Source organism: Bos grunniens, chromosome 29 (assembly GCF_055505025.1).
Source record: "Bos grunniens cultivar Pamir isolate PY7600 chromosome 29, Bosgru_T2T1.0, whole genome shotgun sequence".
NCBI classification, from domain to species: domain Eukaryota; kingdom Metazoa; phylum Chordata; class Mammalia; order Artiodactyla; family Bovidae; genus Bos; species Bos grunniens.
Genome location: NC_141193.1, coordinates 38,485,579 through 38,511,007, shown reverse-complemented (window position 1 = coordinate 38,511,007; position 25,429 = coordinate 38,485,579). Strand labels below are relative to the sequence as shown.

Here is a 25,429-nt window from a genome sequence, read left to right as displayed (position 1 = left end):
GATAATAAAAATAAAACATATCCAAACTTGTAGACAGCAGCTAAAGCCATGGGTTGAGAGGAAGTAGTGCCTTTAAATGCATATAATAGAAAAGAAAGTTGAGGGTTAATGTTCTTAGTATCTATTTTCAGAAGGTAGAAATAGAAATATCATTCTTCCATATCTACCCAACAAAAATGTGTGCATATGGTCATCAAAAGACCTGACTAGGAGTGTTCAAAGCAATTTTTGTACCAGCCAAAAGCTGGAAATAACTCATGTATATCAACAGTAGAATGACTTTAAATTGTGGTATATTTTCTCAATGATATACTATATAGCAATTAGAATAAATAAACTATTACTACAACAAAAACATGCATGAATTTCACATACTTAATGTGGCATAAACAAAACTGAACACAAAAGAGTTCATACTATATTATTCCATTTATATAAATTCCAAATACCCAAAAGAAATCTATAAAGTTAAAAGCCCACTGATTCAAAGTGCCTATATGACTGATACACTCTGACAAAAGCACAGAACTAACCATATGTGTCAGCCTAACCTGGAAAATGGTGGAGTAGAAGGACGTGTGCTCATCTTCTCCTGTGAGAACTCTAAAACTACAACTCACTGCTGAACAACCGTCAACTGGAGAATGTTGGATTCCACCAAAAAAAGATACCCCATGTCCAAGGGCAAAGGAGAGGCCCCGGCAAGATGGTAGGGGGGGCAAAATTGCATTTAGAATCAAACCCCTTACCTGCCAGTAATTCTCAGAGGGCTCAAACAAACCTTGTGTGCACCAGGACCCAGAGACCCCACAGAGACTGAGCCAGAACTGTGTGAGTGTCTCCTGCAAAGGTACGGGTTAGCAATTGCCTGATGCAGGTCTGCCTATAGCAGACCTAGGTATGGCATAAGCCCTCTTGGAGGAGGTCGCCGTTAACCCTACCATAGGCCTCCAGAACTTAAACAGGACTAGGGAAACAGACCCTTGGAGGGCACAAAAAGAATCTTGTGTGCACCAGGACCTATAAGACAGGAGTGGTGACCCCACAAGAGACTGACCCAGACTTGCCTGTGAGCGTCCAGGAGTCTCCAGCGGAGGCGTGGGTTGACAGTGGCCTGCTGCAGGGTCAGGGGCACTGAGTGTGGCAGTGTTTGCACGGAACCTTTTGAAGGAGGTCACCATTATCTTCATTACCTCCACCATAGTTTGGCCTCAAGTCAAACAACAGGGGAGAGAACACAGCCCCACCCATCAACAGAAAAATGGGAATAAAGATTTACTGAGCATGGCCTCGCCCATCAGAACAAGACCCAGTTTCCCCCTCAGTCAGTCTTTCCCATCAGGAAACTTCCATAAGCCTCTTATCCTTCTCCATCAGAGGGCAGACAGAATGAACACCACAATTACAGAAAACTAACCAACCTGATCACATGGACCACAACCTTATCTAACTCAGTGAAACTATGAGCCATGCCATATAGGGCCACCCAAGATGGACGGGTCATGGTGGAAAGTTCTGACAAAACGTGGTCCACTGGAGAAGGGAATGGCAAACCATTTCAGTATTCTTGCCTTGAGAATGCCATGAACAGCATGAAAAGGCAAAAAGATAGGACATTGAAAGATGAACTCCCAGGTCAGTAGGTGCCCAATATGCTACTGGAGATCAGAGGAGAAATAACTCCAGAAAGAATGAAGAGATGGAGCCAAAGCAGTGAATGCCCAGTTATGCATGTGACTGGTGATGGAAGTAAAGTCCAATGGTATAAAGAGCAATATTGCATAGGAACCTGGAATGTTAGGTCCTTTAATCAAGGCAAATTAGAAGTGGCTAAACAGGAAAGGGCAAGAGTGAACATTGACGTTTTAGGAATCAGTGAACTAAAATGGACTGGAATGGGTGAATTTAACTCAGATGATCATTATATCTACTACTGTGGGCAAGAATCCCTTAGAAGAAATGGAGTAGCCATCATAGTCAACAAGAGAGTCTGAAATGCAGTACTTGGACGCAATCTCAAAAATGGCAGAAGGATCTCTGTTATTTCCAAAGCAAACCATTGAATATCACAGTAATCTAAGTCTATGCCCCGACCAGTAATGCTGAAGAGGCTGAAGTTGAATGGTTCTATGAAGATCTACAAAACCTTCTGGAACGAACACCCCCCAAAGATGTCCTTTTCATTATAGGGGACTGGAATGCAAAAGTAGGAAGTCAAGAGCTACCTGGGGTAACAGGCAGATTTGGCCTTGGAGTACAAAACAAAGCAGGTCAAAGGCTAACAGAGTTTCACCAAGAGAACACATTGGTCATAGCAAATACCTCTTCCAACAACACAAGAGAATAGTCTACACATGGACGTCACCAGGGGGTCAATACCAAAATGAGATGGATTATATTCTTTGCAGCCAAAGATGGAGAAGCTCTATACAGTCAGCAAATACAAGACCGGGAACTGACTGTGGCTCAGATCATGAACTCCTTATTGCCAAATTCAGACTTAACTCCATTCAGGGGTGACCCAAGTCAAATCCATTATGATTATGATTATACAATGGAAGTGACAAATAAATGCAAGGGATTAGATCTGATAGAGTGCCCGAAGAACTATGGACTGAGGTTCATGACATTGTACAGAAGGCAGTGATTGAGACCACCCCAAGAAAAAGAAGTGCAAAAAGGCGAAATGGTTGTCTGAAGAGGCCTTACAAATAGCTGAGAAAAGAAGAGATGCGAAAGGCAAAGGAGAAAAGGAAAGATATACCCATTTGAATGCAGAGTTCCAAGAAATAACAAGGAGAGACAAGAAAGCCTTCCTCGGTGATCAGTGCAAAGAAATAGAGGAAAATAATAGAATGGGAAAGACTAGGGATCTCTTCAAGAAAATTAGAGACACCAAGGAAACATTTCATGCAAAGATGAGGACAATAAAGGACAAAAATGGTATGGTCCTAACAGAAGCAAAAGATATTAAGATGAGGTGGCAAGAATACACAGAACTATAGAAAAAAGATCTTCATGACCCAGATATCCATAATGGTGTGATCACTCACCTAGAGCCAGACATCCTGGAATGTGAAGTCAAGTGGGCCTTATGAAGCATCACTATGAACAAAGCTGGTGGAGGTGATGAAATTCCATTTGAGCTATTTCAAATCCTAAAAGATGATGCTTTGGAAGTGCTGCACTCAATATGCCAACAAATTTGGAAAACTCAGCAGTGGCCATAGGACTGGAAAATGTCAGTTTTTAAGCCAATCCCAAAGTAAGGCAGTGCCAAAGAATGCTCAGACTATAGCACAATTGCACTAATCTCACATGCTAGCAAAGTAATGCTCAAAATCCCCCAAGCCAGGCTTCAACAGTACATGAACCATGAACTTGCAGATGTTCAAGCTGGACTTAGAAAAGGCAAAGGAACTGGAGAGCAAATTTCCAACATCTATTGGATCATTGAAAAAGCAAGAGAGTTCCAGAAAAACATTTGTTTACTGATTACGCCAAAGCCTTTGATTGTGTGGATCACAACAAACTGTGGAAAATTCTTAAAGAGATGGGAATTCCAGACCACCTGACCTGCCTCCTGAGAAATCTGTATGCTGGTCAAGAAGCAACAGTTAGAACTGGACATGGAAAAACCGACTGGTTCCAAATTGGGAAAGGAGTATTTCAAGGTTGTATATTGTCACCCTGCTTATTTAACCTATATGCAGAGTACATCATGAGAAATGCTGGGCTGGATGAAGCACAAGCTGGACTCAAGATTGCTGGGAGAAATATTGATAACCTCAGATATGCAGATGATACCACCCTTATGGCAGAAAGCGAAGAACTTGAGAGCCTCTAGATAAAAGTGAAAGAGGAGAGTGAAAAAGTTGGCTTAAAATTCAACATTCAAAAACCTAAGATCATGGCATCTGGTCCCATTACTTCATGGCAAATAGATGAGGAAACAGTGGAAACAGTGACAGAATTTATTTTATTGGGCTCCAAAATCACAGCAGATGGTGACTGCAGCCATGACATTAAAAGATGCTTGCTCCTGAGAAGAAAAGCTATAACCAACCTAGACAGCATATTAAAAAGCAGAGGCATTACTTTGCCAACAAAGGTTCGTCTAGTCAAAACTATACTTTTTCCAGTAGTCATGTATGGATGTGAAAGTTGGACTGTAAAGAAAGCTGAGCACCAAAGAATTGATGCTTTTGAACTATGGTGCTGGAGAAGACTCCTGAAAGTTCCTTGGACTGAAAGTAGATCCAACCAGTAAATCCTTAAGGAAATCAGACCTGAGTATTTGTTGGAAGGACTGATGTTGAATCTGAAACTCCAATACTTTGGCCACCTGATGTGAATAACTGACTCATTGGAAAAGTCCCTGATGCTGGAAGGATTGAAGGTGGGAAGAAAAGGGGTCAACAGATGATGAGATGATTGGATGGCATCACCTGCTTAATGGACATGAGTTTGAGCAAGCACTGGGAGTTGGTGATGGTCAGGGGAAGCCTCATCAGAGGATCTTACTTGTAACAATGATTGCCGTGGTATTCCATTGGTAATTTTTATTATCCTCTTTCCCTTTATTTATTTTTTGGTAATTCTTCTTTAAGGTAGGTTTGTTCCTCCTCCCCATTTTTTATTTAATAATTTATGTCAGTATCAACTTATGGATATTTATTTTTTGGTTTATAATCCAGTACCATCATTGTTTATTTTGTTGCCCACATTGTTCCAGATTTGGTTCACTGAGAATTTTTTTGGTTGGATTTTTCGGTGGATTAGTGGCTAGGTAGTTTTTTCTGTGGACTAGAATTTTGACGTTAGTATCAAGTAATCTCTTAAATGGTGACAGCGTTTCCTAGTTTGTAGAGTGCTGCTGTATCAGCTCAAATAGTCCTGACCGTAACTCTATGGGATAGACACAGTTTGTCTCATGTTTTTCAGATGAAGAGAAGAATGATGCTGTTGAATTTGTCTGAGGACAAACAATAGAGCCAGAATTTTACTTCTAGGTTTCTGACTTCATGTCCACTGTCTAGTAAACCAAGTTACAGGAGCCAAGAATTATTGGAAGAGTTGAGGTCCATTCCCAAAGTCACTAAGGTATTTGTCAGTGCCATCCCCCAAGAGGCAGGATGGGCCTTCTCTGGGTCAATCTTTGATCATGATTTTTGGTCTTTGAGTTGTGACCTTGTCATATATAAGCCAGTAGTCTGGGGTGTGGGCTGGATCCAGAATCAAATTACATTTAAGGAGTTTGGATAACTTTTTTTCTCATAATGGTTTTGGTGCCAACCCTGCTCCAGTTATGTGGAAGTCAAAGGAAGATTGTGATGTGGACAAAAGATATTGCTACTTACTAACACAAATGCTATGAGTGGGTAAGACTGTCCACAAATGGGTGTGGCTTGCTATTGCATTGGGATTGAATTATACTAACCACACATTCAGCTATAATTTTATTTGGACTTCTTTATCAACATGTTCTGAAGATACTGTTAGTTTTATTGTGTATAAAATGGGGATAACAATAATCAGATCAGATCAGATCAGTCGCTCAGTCGTGTCCGACTCTTTGCGACCCCATGAATTGCAGCACGCCAGGCCTCCCTGTCCATCACCAAATCCCAGAGTTCACTCAGACTCACGTCCATCGAGTCAGTGATGCCATCCAACCATCTCATCCTCTGTCGTCCCCTTCTCCTCCTGCCCCCAATCCCTCCCAGCATCAGAGTCTTTTCCAATGAGTCAACTCTTCGCATGAGGTGGCCAAAGTACTGGAGTTTCAGCTTTAGCATCATTCCTTCCAAAGAAATCCCAGGGCTGATCTCCTTCAGAATGGACTGGTTGGATCTCCTTGCAGTCCAAGGGACTCTCAAGAGTCTTCTCCAACACCACAGTTCAAAAGCATCAATTCTTCGGCGTTCAGCTTTCTTCACAGTCCAACTCTCACATCCATACATGACCACAGGAAAAACCATAGCCTTGACTAGATGAACCTTTGTTGGCAAAGTAATGTCTCTGCTTTTGAATATGCTATCTAGGTTGGTCATAACTTTCCTTCCAAGGAGTAAGTGTCTTTTAATTTCATGGCTGCAGTCACCATCTGCAGTGATTTTGGAGCCCAGAAAAATAAAGTCTGACACTGTTTCCACTGTTTCCCCATCTATTTCCCATGAAGTGGTGGGACCAGATGCCATGATCTTCGTTTTCTGAATGTTGAGCTTTAAGCCAACTTCAATAATGCTTATCAAATAAGAATATTAGGAGATATTTATGAGTGTTAAATTTATGAGTATTAAATGGGTCGGTAGATACAGAGCTCTTAATTAAGTTAGGATTAACTTAATGCTAGAATATGGTGGGTATGCAAAAATGCTTGCTGCTACCATTACTGTTGTTGTTATCTAGAAATAAACCTAATATCCACCTCATATGATGTTTTTCCAGGTTCAAATGAAGTAATATTTATGATCCAGCTGTTAAAATTTTTTTCCATTATGAATTGGGGGAGGGGAGGGCTTACCAAGTAAGTCTCCCTGAAGAACATAACAGTCAACGTGGGGCATGACTGATTGAAAGGGTTTCAGAAAACAGAGAGAATGCATGACTTAGACCTGGGGGAACCATTCATTCACGCATTCTCTATATGTATTGAGCACTTAGAATGTTCCATGATAGTGTAGTAGTTAACTAAATGGGACTGGAACTAGGATTTCTGTGTTTAAATTTTGAATTCTTGTTCTGCCACATGCACCATGTGTGAACTTGGGCAGTTTACTTAATTTTTCATGGCCTCTTGTTATAATCTCTAGGGAAACCATTAAAAGATTTGAAACTTGAAAAATGGTAGTTTTCTCATTGGTAAAATAGGTGAGAAATAAGGAATCTATCGTAAAGTCATTGTGAAAATTAAATACATATTCACACATGAAAGCATTTACAACCCAGCCTAGCACATTATGAATATTCAAAAGATTAGTTGTGGCTATTATTTTGGTTACTGTTCTGGGTCTTGGGGATAAAGTGACAAAAAATATACATGTGAGGAGATGGAGACATGAGGGTGTGATATAAAAATGTGTTAATGTGTTCTTAAATCTGAATGAGGAGTTCAGTGAGGACATGATGGTGAGGACTGACAATAAAAAAGAATGTATTAGTAGTGTTGATGTCAAAGAGTTATTGAAGCTGGATCACTAGAGAGGAGAGCTGGAAAATTAGAAGGTGGCCATCAGGGGCACAACATGTAGAGTTGAGAGGGGTACTGTTTTGAGAAGTCAAATAAATGACCATGGGAGATGGTAACTGAGGTGGAGAGGAGGACAGGATTTTTTTTTTCCTCCATATTTTGTCTGTTACTACTTTAAGGTAATTTTTTTTTCTTTCCCATTATGGTTTATTACAGGATATTGAATATAGTTCCCTGAGCTATAGAGTAGGACCTTGTTTATCCTTTCTATTTAGAATAGTTTGTATCTGCTAATCCCAAACTCCCAATCCATCCTTCCCCTAACTTCCCACCCCTCTTGGCAACCAGAGGTCTGTTCTGTATGTTTGAGACACTGTTTATGTTTCACAGATAAATTCATTTGTATCATCTTAGATTCCACATATAAATAATATCATATGAAATTTGTCTTTCTTAATTCACTTGATATGATAATCTCTACGTTCATCCATGTTGCTGCAAATGGCATTATTTAATTCTTTTTTATGGCTCAGTAATATTCCATTGTATATATGTACCACATTGTCTTCATCCATTCATCTGTCGATGGATATTTAAGTTGCTTCCACATCTTGGCTGTTGTAAATAATGCTGCTGTGAACACTGGGGTGCATGCATCTTTTTGATTTACAGTTTTGTCTGGATATATGCCCAGACTGGGATTGCTGGATCATATGGCAACCTTAACTTTTTGAGGAACCTCCATACTGTTTTCCACATTGGCTGCACCAGTTTGTATTCCTACCAGCAGTGTAGGAGGATTAAGAGGAGGAAGGGATATTGGAAGTAAAGGTTGAGGAAAAGAGAGCTCAAGGAATTAGAAGGATTGTTTATGGACATCAAAGACACATTTCATAGAAAAGTATTTATTGAATACATAAATAAAAGATTAAGCAAAGGTAAAAAGTTGGAAAAATGTTTGGGGTTTATGATATTCGGTTATGAGTAACCCAGGTTGTGTTTTCTGAGAAGTCTGATGGGAAATTGGTTTGAAATGTTAGGTTGTGGTTCTCACAGAATGTAAATTCTAGAAGGGCAGGGGTACTGATCAGGTTTGTTCACTAATATGTCCTACATGTCCAGAACAATGGTAGGTGTTCAGCAAATATAGAATGAATTAAATCAGTGAGTGGGTATCACGGACCTCAAGAAAAGGAGGGGGAACTGGATTCTGTAGGCAAGCAAAAAGTAGATATGGCGACATTAATTGTGGATATTATGCATAGAAAATTGGAAGAGATGACCTCAAATGTGAATCTTTTAACATTTGACATTGACAAGTCCGTTTTTTTTCCAGCCTGAATTTTCTATCAATACCAGTGGTTATCCTAGAGGAGTTTCTGGGCAAGGGACTTGAATTATCTGAAGGCTGCTTTGGGAAGATTCATTCTGCAGTGTCAGGAGAGAGAGGCAGTGAGGCAGAGGAAGATAAGGGTTTCCATGAGGAAAGAAGCAGTAGGCGATGAAGGGGAGGGAAATGTCAGAGAGAGGCAAGTAAAATGCAGTTATGGAGACATTAATTGTGGCTAATATGCATAGCAAATTGGCAGAGATGACCTAAAACGTGAGTCTTTCTTTTAACATTTGACATTCATAAGTCCTTTTTTTTTTCTAGCCTGAATCTTCCATCAATACCTTCTACAGTTGATTAAATACAGGACAGAAAACGAATACATCAGCTTGACATTTTTCTGAATCAAGGCTCTTGTCATGGAGCGAATGTTGCCATTTGTTATTAAAACACTCCTGCCTACACCTCCTATCAGTGAATTAACTTCCTACCCTCACCCCCGGCCCATTGGGGGTTTACTTTGTCCTTCACAACACAATCTGCAAATTAGCAGTGATTGCATACTTTATCTCTGTGACGCGCTGCTCTTTTATTTATAATCCAGAGGCAATTAAAATCGCTTTTATACAACATTGTCCTGATGACAGATGTGTGGCTGCCACTTCAACACTCGACGGCTGACATAAATCATTTGACGATCAAAGGGTCTGTTGACTTGCCAGTCTCCAGTTACGGCAGATGCCACCCCAGACAGAGTGACAGGGGCATTCTTCACGGGAGCCTCATTTTAGCTAACTGCTTTACTACTCTCTAGTTCAGGAATCTTGACAGCTTGGCTAGTTTGTGACAGCTTGGAAATTCTTCATGTAGCTTTCATGAGCGACCAAGGGTCAATCTATCCCTTATTCCCAGCGCTGTAGGTTTCCAATGGTTTCCTAGGACATATGAGGGTTTTCACAATTTGGACCCGATCTATTACTTACCTTAAGCCACCCATGCGTCTCCTATCTCTCCAGCTCTCATCCCTCATCCACCAAATCTTACAATCTATAGCCACCAGACTACTTGCTGTTCTCTGAACATAATGATCTCTTGCTTGACTGTGTCTTTGAGTATGCGGTTTCTTAACCTTGAAATCACATCCTCCCTGCATTCTTTACCTCCTGTAATCATACAGGAGGTGAAGCTCCTTGAAAGACTCAGTTTAGTTGTCTTTGTCTCTAGGAAGCATTTACCACTGCTTCCCACACAACTAGTTTTTTTTTTTTTTTTTTTTGCTAATTTGTCTTTGCAAGACAGTATGATTTATTTTTATCCAGTTCATAGTGTCGATTAAGTCATATTCATTCATTCATGGGGGTATAATCATCATTGGCCTATGTAACAGCCCTCTACTCTTTGAAATTAATTGTTATTGGAGTGCAATTGCCTTACAGTCCGCTTATGTGTCAGCTTCTGCTGCACAGCAAAGTCAGTCGCTTATACATACACATACTTTGTATATATGGTCACATCCTCTCCTTTTTAGATTTTCTTTCCGTTTTGGTCACCACAGATCATTGAGTCCTCTCCTTTTATTTCACTTTATTATTCCATTCTCTATCCTAGTTCTTTACTTACTGGTAATTTCTACCAAACACAGTTATTCTGGTGAATTTATTTCCTTAGGAGATTATACAGTGTCATTTGGTTTATACATTTTTAAATTCATGTATTTCACAGTGTATTAAAATATATCTTCCTACATTATCACTGTGTGTTTAGACTTTAATGTCTATCCAGATTGTTGTATATATCCTTAATCTATTGCTTTAGAAAGAAATGTGAAGAAAGATAATACATTGCAATTTCTCTGATCACTGGTGTGCTGTGGCATCTCTTCATTACTTATAGCTTTTTAGGTTTCTCTTGTGAATATTACATATTTAGCTCTTTCATTATTTTCCCTTTGAGTTTTCTTCCGTATTCTTGCTAGGCTGAAATGCTATATATTTTCAAGACATTAGTCTATGGTTACTTTTAAATGCCACAAGTATTGTTTCTTAAAAATTTTTGCCAACTATTCTATTAGATTTTAAGTGGGTGTGTGTTAAAATCTCCAACTATAATTTTATCTTACTATATCTTACTGTAATTAGTACAACATTTTAAACTATTTTTTGTCACTCTATCAAATTCTAATTTGTAATTAAAGTATTTTCCCCTTTGTTTTTTCTATCCTTCTGCAGCTAATTCTTAAAAATGATCTAGATGCCCTTGAGTAGAGTTCTTCATCCTGATAGTCAAGTTTCCCAGTTAATTCATTGTCTGTATACATTCTGTGATTCAACCAATCTGTTGAACTTTAATTTCAACTATTATGGTTTTCCTAATGTCCTTTAATTAGAAGAAAGTAGGGAAAAACCACTAGACCATTCAAGTATGACCTAAATCAAATCCCTTACGATTATACAGTGGAAGTGACAAATAGATTCAAGGGATTAGATCTGATAGACAGAGTGCCTGAAGAACTATGGATGGAGGTTCATGACATTGTACAGGAGGCGGTGATCAAGACCACCCCAAGAAAAAGAAATGAAAAAAGGCAAAATGGTTGTCTGAGGAGGCCTAACAAATAGCTGTGAAAAGAAGAGAAGCAAAAAGCAAAGGAGAAAAGGAAAGATATACCCATTTGAATGCAGAGTTCCAAAGAATAGCAAAGAGAGGTAATAAAGCCTTCCTCAGTGATCAATGCAAAGAAACAGAGGAAAATAATAGAATGGGAAAGACTAGAGATCTCTTCAAGAAAATTAGAGACACCAAGGGAACATTTCATGCAAAGATGGGCACAATAAAGGACAGAAATGGTAGGGACCTAACAGAAGCAGAAGAAACTAAGAAGAGGTGGATAGAATACACAGAAGAACTATACCAAAAAAGTCTTCACGACCCAGATAATCATGATGGTGTGATCACTCATGGAGTCAGACCTCCTCGAATGTGAAGTCAAGTGGGCCTTAGGAGGCATCTTTATGAACAAAGCTAGTGGAGGTGATGGGATTCCAGTTGAGCTATTTCAAATCCTAAAAGATGATGCTGTGAAAGTGCTGTACTCAATATGCCAGAAAATTTGGAAAACTCAGCAGTGGCCACAGAACTAGGAAAGGTCAGTTTTCACTCCAATCCCAAAACAATGCCAAAGAATGTTCAAACTACCGCACAATTGCACTAATCTCACACGTTAGCAAAGTAATGCTCAAAATCCTCCAAGCCAGGCTTCAGAAGTACGTGAACTGTGAACGTCCAAATGTTCAAACTGGATTTAGAAAAAGCAGAGGAACTGGGATCAAATTGCCAACATCTGTCAGATCATCAAAAAAGCAAGAGAGTTCCAGAAAGTCATTTACTTCTGCTTTATTGAATACGGCAAAGCGTTTGACTGTGTGGATCATAAGAAACTGTGGAAAATTCTTAAAGAGATGGGAATACCAGGCCATCTGACCTGGCTCTTGAGAAATCTGTATGTAGGTCAAAAAGCAACAGTTAGAACTGGACATGGAACAACAGACTGGTCCCAAATTGGGAAAGGAGTACGTCAAAGCTGTATATTGTCACCCTGCTTATTTAACTTATATGCAAAGTATATCATGTGAAATGCTGGGTTGGTTGAAGCACAATATGGAATCAAGATTGCAGGGAGAAATAATAGCCTCCTATATGCAGATGACACCACACTTATGGCAGAAAATGAAGAAGAACTAAAGAGCCTCTTGAAAGTGAAAGAGGAGAATTAAAAAGTTGACTTAAAACTCAACATTCAGAAAACTAAGATCATAGCATACAGTCCCATCACTTCATGGCAAATAGATGGGGAAACAATGGAAACAGTGAGAGACTTTATTTTTTTAGGCTCTAAAATCACTCCAGGTGGTGACTGCAGCCATGAAATTAAAAGACACTTGCTTTTGGTAAGAAAAGCTATGACCAACCTAGACAGCATATTAAAAAGCAGAGACATTCCTTTGCCAACAAAGGTCCATCCAGTCAAAGCTATAGTTTTTCCAATAGTCATGTATGGATGTGAGAATTGGACTGTAAAGAAAGCTGAGTGCCAAAGAATTGATGCTTTTAAACTGTGGTGTTGGAAAAGACTCTTGAGAGTCCCTTGCACTGCATGGAGATCAAACAAGTCAATCCTCAAGGAAACCAGTCCTTAATATTCATTGGAAGGACTGATGCTGAAGCTGAAGCTCCAATACTTTGGCCTGTTGTGAAGAGCTGATTGATTTGAAAGACTCTGATGCTGGGCAGGATTGAAGGCAGGAGGAGAAGGGGATAACAGAGGATGAGATAGTTGAATGGCATCACTGACTCGTGGACATGAGTTTGAGTAAGCTCTGGCAGTTGATGATGGACAGGGAAGCCTGGTGTGCTGCAGTCCATGGGGTCACAAAGAGCTGGACACAACTGAGTGACTGAATTGAATGTCAATTTTCTTGTACCTGTTTGCTTTCCTCAGCATCTTCCTTTATATATTTGGGAATATTTATCATGCTTATTTTGAATTGTTATTCTGATTGGTTCATTAGTATTGCTCAAATAATGTAGGTTGTTCAGTTTTTTTGTTCTTTTAAAATGTTTGTATTCTGTAAATGTTTTATGATCTATTTTTTAAAATGCCTCTTTTCATGAAGGTATTAGCTACTTTGTTAGGGAATGTCTGTCTGCAGAGAGGAAGAAATCTTTTTGCACACAACCCATTTTTGCTCTAGATTTTGATTTCTCTCTTCCCCCCCGCCCTCCCACCTCCCTCCCCATCCCATCCCTCTGGGTCATCCCAGTGCACCAGCCCCGAGCTTCCTGGACTGGCGATTCGTTTCTTATATGATATTATACATGTTTTAATGCCATTCTCCCAAATCATCCCCCTCTCCCTCTCCCACAGAGTCCAAAAGACTGTTCTATACATCTGTGTCTCTTTTGCTGTCTTGCATACAGGATTGTCATTACCATCTTTCTAAATTCCATATATGCATTAGTATACTGTATTGGTGTTTTTCTTTCTGGCTTACTTCACTCTGTATAATAGGCTCCAGTTTCATCCACCTCATTAGAACTGATTCAAATGTATTCTTTTTAATGGCTGAGTAATACTCCATTGTGTATATGTACCACAGCTTTCTTATCCATTCGCCTGCTGATGGGCATCTAGGTTGCTTCCATGTCCTGGCTATTATAAACAGCGCTGCGATGAACATTGGGGTACACGTGTCTCTTTCCCTTCTGGTTTCCTCAGTGTGTAAGCCCAGCAGTGGGATTTCTGGGTCATAAGGCAGTTCTATTTCCAGTTTTTTAAGGAATCTCCACACTGTTCTCCATAGTGGCTGTACTAGGTTGCATTCCCACCAACAGTGTAAGAGGGTTCCCTTTTCTCCACACCCTCTCCAGCATTTATTGCTTGTAGACTTTTGGATCGCAGCCATTCTGACTGGCTTGAAATGGTACCTCATTGTGGTTTTGATTTGCATTCTCTCATTATCCCTCACTCCCAAAGACAGACAGACAGGCAGACACACACCATATCAGGCCAGCCATTCTGTCTAGTCAGGAGTTTTTCATAGATTTTGGATTAGTATCTAGGGTCCATCAACTTCCCTGTCATTTCTTTGTTATCTTTAGGATTCAGGAAAGAGAGTCAGCATCCCATTCTGTGGGCTTCCCAGGTGGCTCAACTGTAAAGAATCTGCCTGCAGTGCAGGAGCTGCAGGAGACATGGGTTCGATCCCTGGGTCGGAAAGATCCCCTGGAGTAGGAAATGGCAACCCACTCCAGTATTCTTGCCTGGAGAATCCCATGAACAGAGGAGCCTAGTGGGCTACAGTCCATGGAGTCACAAAGAGTCAGACAAGCCTGAAGTGACTCAGTGCACACACATACGCACAGCCCATGCTATTTCTTCCCAAATTATGAGCTAATCAGAAGTAGAATACTTATACAACTGTCTTTTTCACTATGTATCCTGAAGTTCAAAAACTCTGTTTCCTATTGAGTACCATATAGGAACACAGTGTAATCGTTCAATATAGGCTTGTCTAATCAAGGAATAAAAGCAATACCTTCCAGAAAGAGTCTAGTCCTTAGGGAACACAAAAACAAGGTTGAGATTTGTTATAAGTTGACACAATCTTAGTTAATTGCAATATGTCAGAAAGGAGGATTTGATGAGTGCTTGTTATCTCTTCAAACCTGGTTGTTCAAAATTCTTTTAAAATAAATAAATTATTTATATCTATTTAGTTTGTAAAATAAGTATGGCTAGCTGACTCATAGATAATTAAGATTTTCAAGAGTTCAGGATCAGGGTTATGAAGATATTTCTGGTTATCACTATCTCATAAAGGAAAATTCAAAGAAAAATTTGGTGGATTCATTTTGATATTTGGCAAAACTAATACAATTATGTAAAGTTTAAAAATAAAATAAAATTAAAAGAAAAATTTGATTTAAACTCTGCAGACCTATTTACTCACTATCTGTGATTGTGTCTTCGTGGCTACCACTGCCTCTCTCTCCACTCTGTTCCCTTTGTCTATGGCGATGTTTCTTAACTGAGGGTGATGTTGTCCTGCCCTGCCCCATCCCTGGGAGACCTGTAGCGTGTCTGGAGATTGGGTGGAGTCCAGGGATGCTACTAATCATCTCACAATGCACAGGACGGCACCCCTCAGCAAGTAATCATCTGGTCCAAAATGTCATTAGTGCCACTCTTGAGAAACCCTTGGCTCCAGGGATCCTGATCTGCTAACTTATTCTCAACCCTGAGATCTCCATGTGGTGTTGACTGTGGCACTGGTTATAGGAAAAATGAAAGTATCGCTTGTAATCCAAATCTATTTGCATTCTGAGTTTGACTCCTGGAAGTTCAGAATTCAAGGAGTATCCACAGCCTCTGTTCACAGTCTCTCCAAACACAGACAGACAGACAGACACACACACGCACTCAAACACAGATACCAACTTGGGTGACTGAAGTTTAGAATCAAGTCTCTCATGCTATACCAGTTCCTCAGCTTTGACCTTTAACCCATCATAGGATGTGGCTTATTTTCTCCATCCAGCTTTTCTTGCTCCTCTGAAGCTTAGATAATTCTCTTCAGTTACACCCCCATTTGGGTACCACCGAGAAGGCAATGGCACCCCACTCCAGTACTCTTCCCTGGAAAATCCCATGGTTGGAGGAGCCTGGTAGGCTGCAGTCCATGGGGTCTCTAAGAGTTGGGCACGACTGAGTGACTTCACTTTCACTTTTCACTTTCCTGCATTGGAGAAGGAAATGGCAACCCACTCCAGTGTTCTTGCCTGGAGAATCCCAGGGACGGGGGAGCCTGGTGGGCTGCCGTCTGTGGGGTCGCACAGAGTTGGACACGACTACAGCGACTTGGCAGCAGCAGCAGCAGATGATGATGGCATACTTTCTCAGTGTCTCTGCTGAAAAACTCTGATAAATACCAACTATCACTTTTCAGGTTGTCTTTCCTGACACTGTAAGTGAAGCTGACAACCCCCTCGTTTCACTTTTATCCCCTTACCCTCTGTTATTTTTCTTCATAGCAGCTATTGTCATCTTGCATGTATTTGTTTAACTTTATACTTTTCCTTCTTCCTTACCTCTGTAAAATTAAGCAAGGCTTTGTTTTTCTTAGTACCATATTCTGGAGCCTAGGGCACATAATGATGGTCACAGTCCCCAATATTAAACCCTGAAGTATAAGCAAAGGCTTTTAAGTCATGGTTCTGCTTGGCATTTGGAGGGGGGATGGATAATTTTTAAGGTGACAGGATGATGTTATACAGATGAGTGTTCAGATGACATCACTGTCCTATTTAGGAGCAGTTGGACACGACTGAGCGACTGATCTGATCTGAGAGGAGGAATTCTCAGAGGAGGCAACACCTGAGTGAGGTGTTGAGAAATATGTAGGATTCACCACAAAGCAGGAAGGGGAAAGAGCATCTCAGTTACAGGAATATCATGCAAAAGGTGCTATATTTTTGAAAGAGTATAAAATGATTTAGGAATGAAGGAGCTAGCCCTGCAAATGTTAAGTCTGGTCAACATTGTCAAGGATAATACATGGCACACAAGGAAGGTTGGACTTTATCCTGGGGGAAACTGGGAACTCGAAAATATTTTGAGCAGCTCTGTGTTTGAAAATGATATTGCTTGTGACAATGTGATGGTTGGATGGGATGTTCAGAAGCTAGTGATTGGTCATCATGGGAGAATTTAAAAATTATCCAGAGACTCATTTATCACCTCCCACTGAGATTGATCTATTCTCTGCAGCCTGCCTTTTTCCTCCCTATATGGTATGGTTTAGAACCCAATTTCTTGTAAAAACTGCTTTTCAGTTTCTAAAAATTATAGTCAGCAACCCTGTGGTCTAGCATCTGATCCATCATTTGACACATTTCCGATCCATCTCCTGCATTGTTACTGGGATAGATCTAGCTTTGACTCATTTCAGGGAAATTCTTTCAGAGTTTTCAGCAGAAAGCTGTAACTCACAGTCAATGTCATTTAGGGCTCAGTCTTAACCATCTATCAGAAGTTTCTCAATTAATTTTACTGAGGCTAAAAGTCAGTTATAATTACAGTCCTGTTATCTGAATATGTTTTCCTTATCTTTTACTACCCCATGCTTCATTCTTGGTTCAGTTACTGTAGAGTGCCATTATTTTATGGGAAGTGTCGATCCTGTAGCTCCTAGCTCAAATTTATTAACTACTGCTCTTCTCCCATAGATAAGGGGCATTACTAGCTTTTAGATTTCTCAGATAAAGCTTCTATACTTATATTTATTTGCTATAATGTTTCAGGAACCTCTCCTCCAGTGCTGTTGGGAATGATCAGACATTTAGTGTCACAAAATCTGATAAATGATAGTTCTCTTTTCTAGCTAATCAACAGGTCTAGACATGCTCAGAGAATTGAGAATGGTCTTTATCAATCACCATGGTTATATGCAGGTCATAGTGATAAGGATAAATGAATAGCTATTATACTTCTATAATTCATATTTTTAATAATGAGCATAGGTTTTAAACTTAGCTCATCTGAAAGATTATGGAATGAACTTCGGGTGGTTTTAACCCTAGTTTTTTCCATTTTAAAGTGGTAAAAATTATGTCTTTTTTTTAGGTCATTTTAAGTATTAAATGAGAATGTATGTAAAGCATCTAGTATATTTTCTAATCCACACTCAGTGATTAATAAGTGCTCATTCCATTCAATTCAGTAAACATGAATTCAGACTATTTTTGTGTGTGTCTATGGGAATTGTTGGTAATACAAAGAGAAGTAATAAACAGTTCCCTATTTCAAGGAGATTATAGCTTAGCTGGGCAGATGAGCGTCTAATCAAATAAGTGCTTTTTTACTTATTTTTACTGTAATAGGTGCAAACATAGAAACAGCACCACATACGATGAAGACTTCACAGAACTGATGGCAGCTCTTTCTGAGGAGGAAGGAAGTTTTTCTGTAGTGAATGATGGGTGATCTAAACGTTTCATGGTGTGCAGGCAAACATCACATGGGCCTGGGGGGATGGATGGGGTTGGTGGATTACAGAGAGGAAACATCCAGGGAATGGCATCTGTGAAAGTCATTTCTCTTTTTCCATCTGTTTTTTTCCCATTTCATAATAAAACTCTTACTAAAATCTAAAACTCAGCCATGCCCTTTTTCAACTCTTGAAACAATTCAAGATTAAAATTTTTGATCAACTATATCCAAGGTAGAAAGAAAAGGATAATAAGACCTTTCCTCATATTAATTCAAAGCACTATTCATACTTATTGATACAGTGTTAGAGGGTTTTCAAAGCACTCTTTCACTCACATTATTTCATTTAAACACTCTAAAATTATCATTGGGTGGGGATTATTAATCTTATTTTACTACAAACGAGGAAAATGAAATTTCATGACCTGCCCAATGTCTCACAGAAAGGGGACTAAGACTTTCCAAGTCTTTTAGAGTCTGAATCCATTGCTCTGGATCCTCTACCACTAAATCTGCCCCTGTTTACAAAATTTAAAAGCTAGCTTGTATTTGACAAAAATATTTGTAGGATAATTAAGTTTTCTAATTAAGTTTCCTTTCTGTCCTTGGAAGGCCAAGTAAAAGCTAGCCTACATAGATTAAAGCTGGAGAAATTGGCTTAGCAATAGAGAATAAGGACAGTATAAATAGGGTTATCCTATGGGTTTTGGCATTGCAGGTGGATTCTTTACCAACTGAGCTATCAGGGAAGCCTTATAACTTACCATCTAAAGAGGACGACAGAGAATGAGATGTCTGGATAGCGTCACTGATACAATGGTCATGAGTTTGAGCAAACTCTGGGAGATAGTGAAGGACAGGAAAGCCTGGCATGATGCAGTCCATGGGGTCACAAAAAGTTGGACACAACTTAGTGATTGAACAACAACAATCATCCAAACAAGGACACTTTTGAGACTAAAAGAACTGAGTCTGTCAGAGTACAGACTATTCACTAACTCATGCACTCAGTAGACAATTAATGACTACCTAGTTAGTGCAAGGCTCAGGGCCAGTGTAGAGAAGCAGATACTTTTGAGTAATTTAATGAACAACATGGGGGAGCTATACAGACCAAAAGAAATAATAGCGACTGATCATTGAATATGTCTGTTCTAGGTGTTCTAGAAGTGGAACATATAATGTCAAAGTTTAAAATAATTCCATGAAAGAATACTAATATTGTTCCCATTTTGCAGATGATGAAACTGAGGTTAAATCACCTACCTAGTTTTATTTTACAGGGGAGTGGCCTTCAAAATCACAGCATACCCTGATTAAAATTTGAAGATAATTGAGCATCTTGAAACCACAGTTTTAGAATAACATATCCTTGTGTTTTCCTCATCCAGCATACATCTCTAGAATGTTGATGTTTGGTTGGGCAATAGGTGCTGAGTCATGGTGTCAGGTAGGACTTTGAATGAAATGAACCATGGTAACTTTTAAGCCTCTAGAGTCTGGAGATTAATGGGGGAAAAATTTTTTTTGTTGTTGTTCTTTTTAAGAAGACCATGACTCAAGAAAGTATGTGGCAAGTGCCAATTTGTTGCAAAATTCCATTCTTTTTTTTTCCTCTCTTGTACCTCCTTGAGCTACTTAGTCAATCTAAAAACCTCCTTTATGGCTTGAAGACAACTTCCTATTTGCTGCAAGATTGATCTTTTCAATTTCCAGTTCTGGTGAGGGTATATCTAGCTTTAAAATAGAACTGAAGCTACTCATTTCTTTTTATGGATAATTAATTCACTCTTACAAAATAGGATTTATGCAAAGTGAGGAATCTAATTCTGGGTGTAGAATCATTTTTGTCAATGGACCAATATCAAATTTCTTCTTTTTCAACTTACATTCTTGAAAATAGTTAAATGAAGAATTAAATTCTGTAGTGTGTGATGACAAAGAATAACCAGAAAATTAAGTAACACACAAGTTTCTACAACATTTACTGTTTATGAGGATATTTCATCGTGATACTATCACTTGTATTATTAAGAACCTCAGGAGACACGTCTGGGCCTAAGTTTTTCTAGGACTGTGGAGAAAGGTCAAGCTTATTAAACTTACTCATCTCAAAGACATGTGAAGTCACTGAAATGGAACATCTCATTTAGAAAGGACTTCACATTCTTGCTCTGTATGCTTTTTCTAAGTATCACACATAATGTGGGGGCCAAATTCATCAATTGTTCTGGGTGAGTCTAATGTTGAACTAAATGAGCTAGACATGTACCTTTAAGTGTCTAGAGGCTATCAAGTTTGAATTAGATTTGGGGTTGTAGGATCCAGAGTTAGATTTGTTGGACTGTCAATTCAGCCATTCATTTAGAGTATTTGTGACTTGGAGAAGTTAATCAAAACTCCAGTTTCCTCATCTTAAAAAATAGGTTAATAGTGATGTTTAAAACTATATTATTTTCACAGGATAGATATACATTGAATGTTAGAAATTTCAAAATTATGGTCTCACTTTATTCAGTGTTAAAACCACTATTTGGTTTATCTTTCAAATTTTAGTCAAAAGCAAAGCTGTTCAGCCCACTCTCATTTGTCACATCTTTAGCACAAGCCCAACACCATCCTCAATGACTTCAGTCCTTCTGCAGATGACCTGTCCTCACCTTCTCATCTTCAGTGGCCCACTATTTTGTTCCACTTTGGACTCTCACGCCCATGATGACAAGGTAATAATTTGGGCCTTGCTATTACCTATAATTGCTTACCTAAAACTTTGGTTAGTTCAAATTTCCCACTTTTTAAGCACAAGCTTCCAGCCTGTCCTCCTCACCCTAGAACCATTCTTCAACTTCAGAAAGATCTGCATTGCCTTGACCCTTCTGCCTTCATCCAACCATAAAACCTTTCCTTTATTCATTTTCTTCCTCATTCAGGCTTGATTCTATGATGTCATTATTTAAATAACACTTTTGATAATGACCTAAATGTCCTTGAGCTGCTGTATTTTATCACAACCCACTGGCAGAACATCAGCCCTGGATAAACTCCATCAACCCAATCATTTCTTCTTCTCCATGCCTACATCGGAGCAGCTAATGCTCCTAGAGAAATTCCCACTAGAGACAGATTGATTTCTTTATAAATTTAAGTTCATCAGCCTTTACAAATGGGTCCTTGGCTTTCCAGGGCAATTATTTTTTTTCTGGTCATCTTGCTCTTATACTCCCAGTAATAACTATTTTAAATACTCCTGTCCTGTACTCTAAAATACCAGGGCCCCTGAAATCTCATTCTTAGGCTTGTTGTTCTCCTTGTTCTATACTTTTTATCTTGTTCACAGCTACAGATTCAATTGCCTTCTGATTTCAGATGATAGACAGATTTGTAATTATAGTTAAGACCATTCATCGAATTCTAGATCTTCATAATCTGTTGACCATTTACTTCCAACTCCTGTGTATCACTCAAGTACCTCAAAGTCAACATGCCTAAAACTAAACTCATGATTTTCCTCCAAACTTCATTCTATTATTTTCAGTGTCAGCTAATGGCAGTGCTAACGTTTTAGTTGCAGAGGCTAAAAAACCAGGATCATCCTTGATATACCCCCTTATGCATAAACCTTCGCCTTCAGCCCATTATCCATTCTTATTGCACTTTCCTCCTAAGACTCTCTCAATTATATGTGCTGCTGCTGCGTCACTTCAGTCGTGTCCGACTCTGTGTGACCCCATAGACGGCAACCCACCAGGCTCCCCCGTCCCTGGGATTCCCCAGGCAAGAACACTGGAGTGGGTTGCCATTTCCTTCTCCAATGCATGAAAGTGAAAAGTGAAAGGGAAGTCGCTCAGTCATGTCTGACCTTCAGTGACCCCATGGACTACAGTCCACCAGGCTCCTCCGTCCATGGGATTCTCCAGGCAAGAGTAATGGAGTGGGGTGCCATTGCCTTCTCCAATTATATGTGCACCTCTAATCTAATCATGTTATCTTCCTGCCTCCAAACTTCAGTGACTTCACAATTTTCTTTAAAAAAAAAAATGACAAAAATCCTTCCATATCTGTAAATCCTTACAATGTCTGACCCTTACCTACATCCCCAGCCTCAGTTTGTACCAGCACCCCAGCCTGATTGAATTTCTTTCAGTCCTCATATGCAGTCATCTCTCTCTTGTTACGAGTTCTTCACTCATTGTGCCTTTTCCATCTGTGATGCTCATTTCTCATCTGTTCATCCAATTAGCTCATCTTTCTGGGCTCTGTGGACATGTCAGTTCCTCAAATAAGCCATCTTGATGGAGTCTGGCCTTTGAATGATAGGTGCATGGCTCCGTGTATGTCTCCTTCATGGTTTCAACTTACAATTAATTTTGAGGTGATATGATTAATGTTTCTTTCCTGTCAGACTATAAGCTTCATGAGAGCAAACACATAAATGTTTTTGCTGTCTGTATTATTTCTAGCATCTACTTTAGAGTATGAATATATGGTAAGCTCTCAATAAATAATATAACAAAGTTGTGTATAAAGGTTTGAGGATATAAAAATGAACAAAACATTGCTTTTATGTTCAAGGAGATCCTAACCTAGGGTATGGAGGCTGCCACATAAATAAAGTTAGAAAAGTGCTGAGATAGCCACATAATTCCCTGGGAGTATAAGGGTTGTGCCTATCATTGTATTTGGAATGATATATATGTCAGATGCAGGACTGATAGTAAAATGTTCAAAGAGGATGTAATATTTGGGTTTTTTTGAAGGAATAATGGGATTCAAAAGTTAGTATTCATACCAGCACCAGCTCTGCTAATGTGAAGGGTTAAGAGAGATAAAATGATCAGTAAGTTAGAAATCAGAGCTAAACCAGGGAAGGAGGGGTATTTCTGAAATTTCATCCCAAATAGGACATGAGAAGAATCAAGATGTCAGCAGCTGAATAATGATAGAAGCAAGTCAGAAATAGGGTGGGATCAACAAAGAGAATTTTTCAGGTAACAACTTAATGCTTTTATTGCTCAGTGGTTGTATTAATTTATCTCCTACATGTGAAAATTGTCTCAGTATTTTTGGTTGAGTTGAAACATTAACATTTTCACATTAAAATTAGTGGGATTTTTTTTCCTCTTATTTAATGGCTTTTCACTTAGCAGTGAGGGTTTTAGGAATAAGTTAATAAACAAGGAGTATTTGTGTAGGTACCTGGGGTCTGGAATTAGACTTCAAGACAGAGTTATCTAGGCAACCTATTAGCCACTGGGGTATATTTTTGATAGCTAAGTCCTGCTTCTTTTTTGACTATACTGTGCCCATGTAAAGAATCCTCACTTATAGACTTGCTCATCTTTACAGTCTGCACTATTGTGAAGACTATAAAAAATGCTGTATAAAATTTTTGTGAGAAATGTAATTTATCCTACAGTTTTACCATGGGACGGCAGTCTTAATTGACTAATCCTCCATTGCTGATTTAATTGGTAGTCTGCATAAATGGCACAGATGAAGCTGGATGTGGTTGAACAGACAGACAGGGTTTCCTGAGTTCTCTAGGTAGAAAGTACTGCTGGGGAAAACACTATAGAGGACAAAAGCAAATTTGACAAAAATCACTCTATAAAGACCTTTTTTGATTATATTAGAGAGACTTGAAGTGTTGCTGTGGTCTCTTGGTCAACTAAGTATTAGGTGCTTGAAATAAAAAAAATAAAATCCATTTTAAAATTCTTGTGAACAAATGACTTTCACTTTTTAATGTATAATTAAAGACTAAGTATCAGTATCTTTTAATTGGCATGGTTTTAGATTTGACTTGGCAGACTGGTTTGTACTGACAACCCTAACACAGCTGCCTGCTAAGAATTCTGGCTGCCATGTTAGGCAGCATAATTTGTCAGACATGACTTGTCATGCACACTCAGGGAGACAGTTGGTATTTTTGAAACTTTGGGGAAGAAAACTTTGCTATTAGAGCATGACCAGTATTGTTTTAGGCTGATATTTTCATTGATTATCTTTTATGCCTTTTAAAAATGTTAGATCATTTAAATTTTGTTTTCCTTCTCTTATTTTTTAGCGCTCAATTCTTTTAAATATTAAAAATTTTAAAATATTTTCAAGATTGTTGTACATTCAATTCATGCATGTTTTAACTTTGTTACCAAAGCAAAAACAATAATATTTTTCTTTTCATGCACCCCCCCACTTACTTTTTTGGAGATGTGTAAACTCTGTTTTCTTTTATATTGTGTGGGAAGTGGAGTGAAATATAAAAGAATAGTATATATGATAAAAAGGAAAAGACTTGAGACTTTTTTTTTTTTTTTTTTACAAACCTTGCTGTTCTTTTTCTTGGTTAGATCTTTAAATATTTGAAAATATGAAAAAAAAAAAAAACCTTGAATGTTCAGTACCAGGTTAGGGCAAATTGTATGATTATGAATGCTATTTCTCTTTAAATGTATCAAGATAAAAAAAAAAAAAAACAGTTGACTTTGTTATTTATTCTTATTTCTCTTTTGATAGAACTGGTCTATCCCATATTATCTCTTGGAGGCTCTTTTCATGTTCTAAAAAAGGAAATTGTTATTGAAGAACTTAAATCATATTACTTGGAGCTAGTATACTTTTATTTATTTATTTATTTTGGTTTTAAATTGATTTTATTTTTTAATTAATTAATTTATTTTAATTGGAGGCTGATTACTTTACAATATTGTAGTGGCTTTTGCCATACATTGACATGAATCAGCCATGGGTGCACATGTGTCCCCTATCCTGAACCCCCCTCCCACTTCCCTCCCCATCCTATCCCATCAAATAATTGTCATTTATGGTATTGTAAAATGATGTACCTGCTTTCTCAAATGAGGGATGGATTTTGACTAGAGGATCTTAAGCTTTTTCACTAGACTTTCTTTGATGGCAGAGTATAGTGTTCAGCTCAGTTCAGTTCACTTCAGTTGCTCAGTCGTGTCCGACTCTTTGCGACCCCATGAATTGCAGCAGGCCAGGCCTCCCTGTCCATCACCAACTCCCAGAGATCACTCAAATTCACGTACATCGAGTCGGTGATGCCATCCAGCCATCTCATCCTCTGTCATCCCCTTCTCCTCCTGCCCCCAGTCCCTCCCAGCATCAGAGTCTTTTCCAATGAGTCAACTCTTCGCATGAGGTGGCCAAAGTACTGGAGTTTCAGCTTTAGCATCATTCTCTCCAAAGAAATCCCAGGGCTGATCTCCTTCAGAATGGACTGGTTGGATCTCCTTGCAGTCCAAGGGACTCTCGAGAGTCTTCTCCAACACCACAGTTCAAAAGCATCAATTCTTCGGCGCTCAGCTTTCTTCACAGTCCAACTCTCACATCCATA

At 38.9% G+C, this 25,429-nt stretch overlaps 1 protein-coding gene across 18 annotated transcripts in view; it reads left to right on the top strand.

The window, feature by feature from the left end:
- Window positions 1–25,429, top strand: part of LOC147342510 (uncharacterized) — a 360,032-nt gene that overhangs the window by 113,209 nt on the left and 221,394 nt on the right. For 6 of the 18 annotated variants that reach the window (XR_015157855.1, XR_015157854.1, XR_015157853.1 and 3 more), the window contains exon 3: window positions 20,672–20,792. The exons of 10 other annotated variants lie outside the window; for them this stretch is intronic. Coding sequence is in view for 2 of the 8 variants with exons in the window: in XM_086384536.1 (XP_086240662.1) it covers window positions 20,672–20,792 (121 nt within the window). In the remaining 6 variants the exon portion in view is untranslated. Of the gene's footprint in view, window positions 1–8,846; window positions 9,075–10,750; window positions 11,890–20,671; window positions 20,793–25,429 lie in introns of those variants that run through there. 2 more of the 18 variants (XR_015157864.1, XR_015157868.1) reach the window with 2 other exon arrangements.